The sequence below is a fragment of the Megalobrama amblycephala genome, linkage group LG1, assembly GCF_018812025.1.
Source record: "Megalobrama amblycephala isolate DHTTF-2021 linkage group LG1, ASM1881202v1, whole genome shotgun sequence".
NCBI lineage: Eukaryota > Metazoa > Chordata > Actinopteri > Cypriniformes > Xenocyprididae > Megalobrama > Megalobrama amblycephala.
Window position 1 is genome coordinate 65,756,314 of NC_063044.1, and position 13,035 is coordinate 65,769,348.

The 13,035-nt window shown below is 36.4% G+C and overlaps 1 protein-coding gene across 1 annotated transcript; it reads right to left on the reverse strand.

The window, feature by feature from the left end:
* Positions 1-5,282: 5,282 nt before the first annotated feature.
* Positions 5,283-6,737, reverse strand: LOC125280496 (zinc finger protein 93-like; the record flags this gene model as incomplete). Its single annotated transcript, XM_048211069.1, has 1 exon — positions 5,283-6,737. A coding segment is annotated over one exon (957 nt), but the record flags the coding sequence as incomplete, so codon positions are not given.
* Positions 6,738-13,035: the final 6,298 nt, after the last annotated feature.

Genomic DNA, 13,035 nt, shown 5'->3' on the forward strand with positions numbered 1-13,035 from the left:
GTGCGTAACAATTTGCTTCCAGATAAAATAGAGCACGCCCGCTGGCGTGACGCAAATATAAGGGACACACACACCTGCTGGCCACTAGCACTCGCACTGCTAGCATAATCTCGCGTGTAATACGTTCATCAGCCATGGATCAGCGTCGTGCACATAAGTTGTTTTCTCCTGCTTCTGCATTGGAAGAACTTATGCGAAGCAGTGATGAAGAAAATGTGGATTATTCGGAGGAGAGTGCTGTATCTAGCGTCTTGATTGCAGTCTTGGTCATTAGCTGCTGGTGTAAATGTTCAATAAGGGTAACAATAGAGTGGGTATGATGGTAAATTGCTTTGTGTAAATGATCCTTTGCGTTTGAATAGAAAAAATGTAAACTGATGTAAATCTGCCATCAGGGCAACAACAGGGTGTGGGTATGGCTGTATGTTGCTGTATGTAAATGATCCTTTGCGTTTGAATAGAAAAATTGTAAACTGATGTTAATCTGCCATCAGGGCAACAACAGGTTGGGTATGGCTATATGTTGCTGTATGTAAATGATCCTTGGAATTTGAATATAAAATTTACAATTGTGTAAATGTGCCATCAGGGCAACAACAGGGTGGGTATGGCTGTATATTGCTGTATGTAAATGATCCTTGGATTGCATTTTTCTAAACTTTTAAGAGGAAAAAAAATATACCAGATATAGTATATAAATTGTGCTTTGTCATATTGGAATGATAAAATGTATGGAAATGATCAAATAGACTTCTTATACTTCACAGTATGAGGTGGTTACCAAGTGTCCCTTTGGCATCTCCAAGTGGCCTTTTTGGAAAGGTGCCAAGACATGCACTGAAATAAATGATTGTAAAAAATTCATTTTTGCTTGTATCACCTTAAACATATATTGATTAGACATATGGCTTTAGTTTGCTTATGTTTCCAGACCCCTATTTTATCTGCCTTTTGAAATTTTCATTTCCATAAACAATTATTATGAAAAAAAAAATATATATATATATCTATTGTGTTTGAGCTTTTTTATCTCTCTATTAGTAATTGCTAGAGTAATATGAGTCTTTCATAGTAAACTGTCAAGTGTCAGCTTTCAAATGATACCTTGGTTTTGTGTGTAGTCCGGAGGACTTGTTAGCAGCAACCATTTTATTTTGGGTATGTCATTTTTCACTACCTGGCCAAAAGTGGGGGTGACTGGTAAGCGGTTAAGTAAAATTGATTTGATATAATACCACTAGTTATGACCGATGCTGTTGGTGTATTATAGGGTGTTTTAATCCAGCTGATGATATATGATTTAAAACCAAAGTGACTAAGTGCAGAGAAGAGAAATTACCATTCTACCCTATTAAAGGCCTTTTCTGCATCTAAAGATACAATTATCTACAATTGTCTGCATCTAAAGAAGGAAACTGTTTAAGGCAGTGGTCTCAAACTGCCGGCCTGCAGGCCATTTGCAACCTGCCATCCCCCTCCACCCGGCCCACAACTGATCTCAAAAATAAAACATAATCCGGCCCCCTAAATTATTATTCTCTATAATATTCCATACTCAGAAGAATTACATGATTTTTATATATATATATATATATATATATATATATATATATATATATAAGCGCACAGGCAGATTTGATGAGAGCTGTTCTAAGGGGCCATTCATATATCGTGTCACATAAGCGGCTGTGCCGCTTTCTCCTTTTTTCCAAAGCGCTTTTTAACTCCCATGGCATCTGTCATTGCTATGCAACCATGAACTGCCTTCTCCACAATGAGGAAGTTTCAGCAAAAGAATTGATTTCTAGTCCTTGAATTAACTCTACTACTAGATATATTCATGGAGATGAGAAATAAAAACCCGCCCTGTACAGCTATGATCAGCTGAGCTTTCGGTGTCGGTAAGGAAAGGCCGAAGCTCATTGGTTTGTTCTTGTCACATGATCTGCTGTGCATTTGTGGCATTCTGAAAAGTTGAGATGTTTCCAAATCACGGCGGCATAGGCGTGCCTGGAAAAAACGAGCGCGCCGCACCGCTTCTATTATTAGCGTGCTTGCCAAAATTTCACTAAAAGTAGATTTAAATCACCGAAACGCGTCCGATGCTACCAATAAACGTTACCGATGCTCAAACGATATCTGTGGCTCAGCTGTCTTAGCAGATGCTGCCAGATGTCTGGCAAGAAATATAATAGTGTGCAAATTTATGCAATACTGTACACATGTATTGCATGTGTGCAGTACAGCGTTATTCAGTGCAAGATTTTGTTGATATTTAAGCTAAAATAAAGTAAGGGAAAATATTTGCACTAACTGTTAAAAACTAATATGCCTACTGTATGTAACAATGATAGAGACACTGCTGGTTAAATGAGAAATAATGCAAAGGAAAATACATTTTCAGAAATGTTGCACTTTCTTGTGCTTGAATGTTAAAATGGCCCTCCTATGAGATGTCAATCACAGCAAAGGCCCCCAGCTAATTTGAGTTTGAGACCCCTGGTTTAAGGTAAGATTATTTCTTTGTTGTTCTTTTATTAAGTTGCACTCAACTTATAAAATCACCTTTTTTTGTGGTTTGTGAGATATTTTGGGCTGTTCTTGGCGCGGATCACATGTTGCTGAAAGACAGACAGACAGTTATCAACGGTGAGGCATTCCGTTCCTGTCCTGCATCCCGACCCACCCTGGCTGCTGTTCTCAAGGCCATGCAGTGAGAATGATACAGCTTCAGTTGCAGCTCAAAGTTTTAAGCCTCCGGTGCCTCAAGCTACTGCCTGTTGTCATTGTCTGCTGCAACCCCATCTATCTCCTTGGTTGTTCAGCCTAGCTTTGCCTGGGTCTGATCTCACCTGTCTTACCATCCTCTTCCTCTGTTAGAATGCTGTGACATACCCTGACAGCAAAGAGTAGCGTTGATAGTGGGCAGCCTTGTCTGGTACCTCTTTTTAAGTAAAATTGATTTGATATAATACCATTAGTTATGATCGATACTGTTAGTGTTTCAATCCAGCTGATGATATGATTTAAAAGTCCTCTCATGTCATCTTCATTTATATAGCGCTTTCCACAATACATATTGTTTCTTATCACGCTAAAATTGTTTTTTGATTGAATCACTTCCATTGTACAAAAATGTTAATTATTACTTTAGGCACTGCTTAAATGACACCTTTCCTACTGAAAACTGAATACCTTTAATGCATTCTAATGCATTTAAAACTAGTGGTGGACAGTAACAAAGTATTTTTACTTCGTTATTTTACTTAAATACAATTTTCAAGTATCTGTACTTTACACAAGTATTTTTATTAATTAATTTTAATTAAATATTTTAATTAAAATATTTAGCCAAGAACTGGAGGATCCTCTGAATGTATTACTTATTGTAACTGAAAATCATATTTAGGTCACATCTGTCTGTTGTTTTTGAACTAAATCTGCTGTAAAGGGCGATCTGTTTAATCCCACCACTGAAATGCTTTAATGTGGACATATCCACATCAATGTGTCTATAGATAGTGATCTCGATTCAATCAGATCAAATTACATTTTAAAACTTGCCACTTCAAATAACGGTTGTATAGATTACCTCATTACGGCACTAGGAGGTGCCAAAGTGACGTAAAATGGACAGGACAGGGTTTATGAACAATACTGGGATCAACCAGCTGGAGGCGATCAAGACGCTTTCAGGACTTGTGCGGCACACTTGAGGCGTTTCTAAATACCAAGTATGCCAACTTCGGACTTAGGTTCTTGGTAGTTCAGACTCCGGAAAACAGACTTCTGAGGACGGGAGGACACAAGTCCGGTGATTCTGCATGTGATACAGCAACATACTTGATAACGTCACACAGCTCGCTCTGGTTACTCCAGTTATCTCTGTATGTATATTTTAGGCAACTATAAAATTAAAGATGTTATAAAACACCACTCTTTTTCGTTTTCATTTAAAAAATCATAAACATATGAATAGCCATGCATGTGGCTCAGGCAACATGTTCATTGATTATCTTCACTGCGTGTATGTTTATAACCAAACAAACTAAGACACAGCTCTTCCTCTCTTTGTTTAAATTTTAAAAATATTAAACATATGTGGCAAACATAAAACACAACCCTATATCTTTTTGTTAAATGTTAGTTTTAATGATCAATAGTAACAGTAATAAAAGTATAAGCAAAAGGTATAAGAAGCTACAAAAAGAAATAAAGTAAACAAACATAATCAAACACAAAGTCAGCACTCTAGTAGGATACAAAGGTAAAGCTAAATGGCCTAAACATATAAAGCCCTCAGCCAAAATGATTTGTCAGGTAACAAAATATAGACTAATGAGACAAAAGATCACCTGTTAAATATGCAAAAGATTAATTATATCTCATGTTTAACCACTACAGAGTCAGTGGCAAACGCCAGAAGGACTAGCCAAGGTAAGGCTGTTCTCTGCGGGGTACATGAGCACTGAGTGAACTCCAAAACATCAGAATTTTTTTTTAAAATAGGCACTATCTTTATCAATAAACAGCAGATTTGATCTTTAAACCAGTATATTCTTGCCTTAAAACTATATATCATGACATGACATAATAATATGTTTAAAGGTCCTGTTTTTCGTGTTTTTTTGAAGCTTTGATTGTGTTTATAGTGTGCAATATAATATGTGTTCATGTTTCGCGTGTAAAAAAACACAGTATTTTTCACATAATTTACTTATCTGTATACCGCTGTTTCCACTGTCATAAAAACGGGCTGATGACTTCCTTGTTCTATGAAGTCCCTCCTTCAGAAATACGTAACGAGTTCTGATTGTGCCAGCGGTTCCTGTGTTGTGATTCGACAGCAGCTTAGCGAACCTTGCCCGGAAAGGTCACGCCTCTTACCATAACGTGGAGATGCACGCGCTCAGTGTTATTGTAAACATGTCTTTAATTTTACCCTATCAATTTGAGCTGGAATCAGACCCGGTGATTGGACTGCGGGATGAAAATAACAGCGTTTCGACGACATGGCGACAAACACACTCTACAAACGCAACTCTTGTGTATTCCTGTGGGCGGAGGTTAGTCAAAAAACTGTTTTAGTGACGTCATTAAAGAAGGAAGTAGAGGGATGTAGTCCAAACTGGCCGTTCGATGTAGGCGACTTCTGTTAAATAAAATTTCTCGCTTGGCATTGAACTTTGAGCTTTAAAATTTTACAGATTTTATTTATACTCTAACAACAACATTACACACTAACTAAAGTTTGAAACATGGGATCACGAAGAACGGGACCTTTAAAATATGCAGGTTTTCTAATCTGCTATTGACGCTTGCTGGTTAGTGCGAGATGCATTCTGGGATACCTGGCCATGTCAAGTCCGCAAAAGTCCCCTCTTGAGGTGTCCTTGATAAAAGGGGTGGATCAAGAACACATCCGGGGATTTGAACTGTACTTGGCTAGATGTGAACTTTGAATTGGATCAGTACTCGGGCAGCAACTGATGATTTTTCATATAAACAGACAAGAACGCAAATTAAGAAATGGTTAACTAATAAATGAATGAATGAATGAATGAGGCATTTATATAGCACTTTAATATGTATTACTGGAGCAGGGTTGCTTCTCATCCACAACCTGGATAATTCAACAGCAGACAGGGCAACAGCGCCAACTATAGCTGGAGAGGAGAGATTTGGCTAACTTTCACAGAAGAGACTTTGTTTCTCAGCACATAAAGATGAACTACTTATCATGATTTCAGACTGTGGTGCATGGATCTTCATGTGTATCTTCAGGTTACTTTTAATAGAGAAACTCTTTCCACACTGATCACACATGTGTGTGGCTTCTCTCTGCTGTGGATCATCTCATGTGTTTTCAGATGTTCTGACTGACTGAATCTGTTGTCACAGTGTGAACACTTGTAAGGTTTTTCTCCAGTATGGATCTTCTCATGTGTTTTCAGATATGATGAATAACTGAATCTCATGTCACAGTGTGAACACTTGTAAGGTTTTTCTCCAGTGTGAAGTCTCCGATGTGTTTTCAGAGATGATGAATAACCGAATCTCTTGTCACACTGTGAACACTTGTAAGGTTTTTCTCCAGTGTGAATTCTCTGGTGCTTTTTTAAACTGCTTGCTGTAACAAAAGTCTTCTCACACTCAAAGCACACATGATCTCTTACAGCATTGTGAACTTTCTGATGCACATGTAAATATTGTAACAGTGAAAAACTCTTTCCACACACAGAACATAAATGTGGCTTCTCCTTCATATGAACTGTCAGGTGTTTCTTTAAGGTTGATTCCCCAATAAATGTTTTGTCACATTGATCACATTTGAACGGCTTCTCTCCGGTGTGGATCCTCATGTGTTTTTTAAGGCTTGATGATTGACGGAATCTCTTCCCACATTGATGACAAGTGAATGGCTTCTCTCCGGTGTGGATCATCATGTGTCTTTTAAGGGTTGATGTTAGACGGAACCTCTTCCCACATTGATCACATGTGTGTGGCTTCTCTCCTGTGTGAGCTGTCATGTGATCAGTAAGATTTACTTTTTGTGAGAAACTTTTCCCACATTGATCACATGTGAATGGCTTCTCTCCTGTATGAACTCTCATGTGAACATTGAAACGTTGTTTTTTAGTGAAGCTCTTTCCACACTGATCACATGTGAACGGCTTCTCTTCAGCATGAACTCTCATGTGACGCTCAAAATGACATTTGTATGTAAAACTTTTTCCACACAGAGAGCAGGTTGTAGATTTCTTTGCTCTTGTTTTCTTTGAAAATGTCTTTTTAGTCTTTGAGTGACTCAAAGGTTTTTCTTCAGGTTTGTCATGATGTTTCTCCTCCAGTTCTTCAATCTCCTCCTTCACTTCCATCAGCTCTGAAATGAAAGAGAAAAAGTGTTCATTTTCAATACATCAATATAAGTTAAAGAGAGAAATATGAAGTTAAAGGTCATAAAATTGAGATTTGATAGAAAACTGCTTAGTCTCAATTTTACTTTAGCTCTGCACTTAATTTGACTCCAGTTTCAAATGGTTATTACATTTAGATTTACTGAATTAAGACAATCAGCACTGAATGGACGTCTTCTGGCTACAGAATTTCTCAAATAGCTGCTCTGCCACCTTTCTTTAAATAATTCTTAATAATTCATTATAAAATTAAAAAATAAAGAAAACATTGCTCTGAATTATACAAATGGTTCTCAACCAGAATGCCTATTTCCACCGCGCCAGCTGTCACAGCAAAAATAAACCAGTCACATATCAAAGCCGTTTGCAAAGGGACATTTTGCAAAACAGCTGCAATTTTTGCATTTTGAAATATAAGAAACATCAGAGCTGTAGTCATAAATGAAAAATAATAAAAACGCAACAGTTATGTTATATATGGTCACTGTTATATATAGGCAAACCGAGGAGGCATGTGCCCTCTCATATTTATGAGAAATTAAGCGGAGACACTACAGGCAAAAACAATGTTTTTTCAGGCACCTGTCAATTTTGAGATTTTGCACTTTTTGGCTTTTCATAAAGTGTTTTTTCAGACTGGTGGAAAGAAAACATTCAAAATACACTTTTAAGTGTATATTTTATAGCACTTTATCTATTTGCGTCTATAGATTTCAATTACAGTAAATATCTTTAAAGGCCGTTTTCTCAAAATGAGTTTTTTCTTCTGCTCTGAGTCAGAAATCTCAACTTCAGCAGAACTTATATACACCAAACTTTACAGTTTTATTCCTATCTATATTCTGAAGGTTTTTACAGAGGGATTTGTTGATATATAATTTGCCTGATTTTATACAACATTTTATTCCTAAAAAAATGGTGAAAATTTTTTTTCTGGCTGTTGATAGTATTTTCTGATTTATGGAGTGATAAAAAGAGATATCCAAAATGTCCTCTGTAAAAGCCTTTGAATTTAATATGTCCAAAAAATTAAACAAGAATTTTGAACTTGACATCATCCAATATTCAGATTTTTGTTCTAGAAATGTATGCAAATTAGCGCATATTTAATTAGATAACAGCTCATTTGCATATTTAAACATAACATTTTAGAAAACTTGTAATACAAAAAATGTTTGCAATTTTTAATGTAATCAATCAGCTGGGGTAGTATGGTGATATCTATAAGTTAATTTTTTTACCCTATTCACAAATGTACTGCAGCTTAAAATTGACAGATAGATAGATAGATAGATAGATAGATAGAGAGAGAGAGAGAGAGAGAGAGAGAGAGAGATTTGATGCAATCACACCAGTGAGAGAACGGTCGGTGTGAAGTAATGTACCCTACACTGTTGATGATCAACAGTGATGCTAGCCTAATGTCTAGAATAGCAATTTAAGTCTGAATTGCGAGTTCTCTGTTTATAGTAGTCAGAGACGCTCCTCTCCTAACAGATAGTCTGAGGGTTGGGAGAGGCAGTTCAGAAGCTTCATCGTGGGAGAGCAGAACAATAGAGGTGTGAATCCTGCTCTTATGGAGAGTGTTGGAGAGCCAGCCGGATGATATACGTTTTTTTAACTTAAAGAGCAGGCAAAGTTCCTTTCAGGATAAAACTCTCGATGTGTCCATCAAGTTATGAATATTGTGATGTTTGTTTCAACTGGTTTTGTAGAGGTTTAGAATGTTTGAGCAGTGTGGATTGTCAATCGGGAACTATCTGAAAATAAACTGAGGAAAGCGTTCATACCAACTCTAGAAACAAATGCGAGTGCAGCAGTCAGGCATGGATTGGGCCTATTATTTATCATTATTGTTGTTGTTGTTATTATTATTGAAACTTTTTTTTAATAAGCAGGTGATGGAAAGATGTGACATTTGGGTCAAATCATGTCAATCATTTTGATTTACCTCAATTTCTCTGTACAGTACTATACATGTTGTAGCCATTAAAAAATAGGAATATATATAGGAATATATCAGGAGACAAGGAGTGGCTCCACCACTTATTTAATTTTTGTTCAGATTAATACTTGACAGAATGAACTGACATATTTACTTTCTAATTTTTTAAAAGTCTATGATTATAGCACCACTTAGCGATAGGCAGTAAACACACGTTCCCAATTTTGGGGCCGTGGGAGCGGTAACTCTATTATTCTGGTTGGATACCTACTGTAGTATTCCCCATTCATTTCCTGTGGTGCTGATTTTTTTTTAACTGTTTTTTTTTTAACCATTTAACATTGTATAAGGTCAATTTGTTCAGGTGGCAAACGGAAACCTGGCTAACAATTAACCAAACAATTACATTACTTTAAATGAGTCTATCCCTCAGTGTTACGATTATCAACACAATCCTCATCGAAACGGCAGAGGAGGAAGTGTTGCTGTAATTTATAGTAATATTTTCATTACTACTCAAAAGTCTTTCAAATATAATTCCTTCAAAGTGATGGTACTTTATGTAACATCATGTAAGTTGACATTTGTGCTGGCTACTGTATACAGGCCACCAGGACACCATACAGACTTTATCAAAGAATTTGCTGATTTTCTGATTCAGAGTTAGTACTAGCTGCAGATAAAGACCTTGTTGTTGGTGATTTTAATATCCATGTAGATAATAAAAAAGACTCATTAAGTTTGGCATTTACAGACATTCTAAACTCTATTGGGGTTAGACAACACGTGTCAGGACTAGGGATGGGTACTGAAACTAGGGCTGTCAAAATTGCTCAAAAATGACGTTCGAATATTCCCTCTAAAAAAACACGAATATTCGAACTATTCGAACATCTGGTTGCGCATTTTTTTGTCAATGACGTGCATTACATCAGTAACAGGACAAATTAATACAAAGAGACATAACTACTTTTATAGGTAGTCTATTTAAGACACAAATATTATTAATATTAATTGAAGTTTTACAGCATATTGAATGCTCCAAGCGAGCTGTGCTGTGGTAAACATGGAACTTTTCCTTAATAATGTTTCTGTTTAACGTTATACCTTGGTTCCATTGCTTGACAGAACTCCCTGAAGCCTGCCCCATCCACGACACTGATCGGTCTCATGTCCTTACAAATGAACGAAATTAATTTCTCCGTTATGGCCTCTTGTCGTGTTGCAGACAAAGAGCTTGTGGCGGGCGATGCAAAGTAAGTGTCAAGACGTGACTGTTTAGCTGGAGTTCCACACATTATGCCATGCTCATTTGGGTGCACATTTTCGAGATGTGACCTCATGTTGCTAGTGGTCGAATGGTATGCTAACTGTATCTTGCATACAACTTTATTTCGTGGCTCAACAATTTTACCTCCTACCGACCAAAATCCAAAGTACTTCCAGACATGGCTTTTTAGATTTTGGGGGGTTAAAATCGCTTTCTCTGCTGCGGTCGAGTTGGGCTCTGCACTTTCTGCCATCTTCCATGCAAGAAGCGTTAACTTTCATCAGTGTGACGCTGTGCCAGACAGTGCGACTCCTGTGACCTATCTAGCGCGCCCACTCGCAAAGCAGACAGCCACGCCTCTACTACTGCGGGCGTTTTTTTCCACATTTTTTTTTTTATTCGAATATTAATTTTCACCTTCGAAATTCGTTTTTTTAAAACTATTCGAATATATATTCGAATTTAGAATATTCGTTGACAGCCCTAACTGAAACCCGGTATTAAATTGGCCCTGGGGCTAAATTATGAAAGACTGGTGTATCGATAAGCTCTGATATCTTTGGATAAAAGCGTCTGCTAAATGACTAAATGTAAATAAATATTGTTCAGTTTCTCGCACAGACCGATCGTTTCGTGTCTTAGGACATCAATGTGTCGTCACGAGCCGCAGGGTTTAATTTGGATTTGTCTATGCAAGTTTATTTGACTCTTATAGATGAAGTTCCCAATGACTTGTATTATACCACTGACAGACTGCAATGGTTGGAGTTAAAAATCATCATTTGCGTTCTACTGAAGAAACAAAGTCACCTACATCTTGGATGTCCTGGGGGTAAGCAGATAAACATCACATTTTCATTTTTAGATGAACTATCGCTTTAAGAGCTGCTGTGCAGCAAAAAAATATATACCAGTTATCACTGTAAAGCTGCATTGTAAAAAGCACTAAATAAATAAGGGTGACTTGACTTGACAAACATGAAAGGGGAAAGAGATTCACAAGAAACATAATTTGTGGTCTACAGGCATTAGTAAACTTTCAGTGCCTTGAATCAGAGGGAGAGGAAGGGATGAGGGAGAGGGAGAGGGAGAGGGAGAGGGGGATAAATGAGGAGAAAAGTTTGGGCAAGCTGTGTCCTGTGCTCTTTACTCAATTATTATATTTAAAACATTAGAGGCATGTTTCTGTTGTGAGAACTATTAAATATATATTTTTTGATCAATCACAAAATTATCTAATATTCTCATTTTTCTCATATTTTGACATGAACTTTAAGGTTGATATTTAATTCATTTTCCTAAAACTGTGTAATTATTAAGGGCCATTCACAGTAGACTTCTCCTTCCACTGACTTCCTTTCATGAACATGTGAATGTGAGACTCCAGAAACACAAGATCAAGTGAAGTTTGCAGTAAAGTGGAGTATATTGTATATTTTTACATTTTGGAGTGATTATTATTTGTTATTTATGTTTTTAAAAGAGATTCACAGAGTGTGACGTCACATCATGATCGTTTCAGCATCTGTAGAAAGTTCACATGCTCAAAGTCTAGACTGACTGCATCTTTAAATGTGTTATTATCAGTGTCCTACGTGATTCACTCAACCCTGTTACTTCTGACATGATTTTCCTCCTTTTAAAGACAGATGATTTCTTAAAACTGTGACACCAGGAAGTGACATCATCTGGGCTCTTTTCTACAGCATGATGGGAGGACAAGAAAATAATCCCAATCCATTGTCTCAGTTTTTACGCAAATGAATTCAATTTCATCAACCCTGTTACCAAAGTTACTGTAAGAAGAGATTTTGCTCAAGTTTCACTCACAACCCTGTCAGCCATTCTGGAAAGATCATTTACTTCATACATTTTGGTGTTTACAGTTTATTCCTAAAAAATAACAGTGTTGAAATTATATTGAAAATGCCTAAATTCTGGAAACACTCTTGCAAACTGTGAAGCAGATATTGAAATAATAAGTTTAATAATATAAATAACTTCAACTGTTTCTCTAAATGTGCAGAAGTGTTTGAATCTTTCTAACATGAATGTTGTTCAGCATCATGAATGAATGAAGAATAAACACCAACCTCTTTGTTCTTCAGTATCTTCAGTGTGTTTCATTCTGCAGAGTTCTGGATCACTCATGTTTCAGCTCTTCTGATGCTCGTCTGATGGGAACAATTCTGAATTTATTGGAGAACTGCTATGGGAGGAGCTTAACTGATGATGTGATTGCCGTGGGAGGAGCTTCACTGATGATGAACTGCAGTGGGAGGAGCTGATCTGCAGAAATAAAAAATATCAGTTACTGTGTTTGTTTTTATAGGCTTAAAGTCCAGATATCAAATGTTAGTGTCTGCATCAAATTAAATGTAAAAAATCAATTTAACATCGAAAACCAATTAAATGCAAGTGTCTATTTTAATGTATCAAATGACTTTTGTGAAAACAAAATGTTTTTAATGTGCCATCATCATTTAGTGTAACAGATATATTTAATGCAAAAAGGAAACAACAGTTATTCTTTACCTGTACTTAATAAATATAAAATAATAAGAGATCATACTACATTTTGTTAAATTTTATATGATTAAAAACTTAGTGGCTTGAAGGATAGTGTATAAATATACACTATAAAAAGTATAAAGATTTTAAAAGACAGACAGAGTATTTTGGGCTGCATTGTGGTCATTAAATACAGTGATCAAATGATTTTTGTACTAAGTTCTGACAAGTTTTTTTTTGTTTGCTTTTTTGCCCCTTTTTGTATTTCACCCATAAACTAATTGCATTAAGAATTTATATCAGTCTTTCGCAAAAGAATTGATGCTAATTCAGAACATTTTATTTCTAAATCGAACATTATTCTGTTGAGAGCAATGAAATGAGCTTTAAGT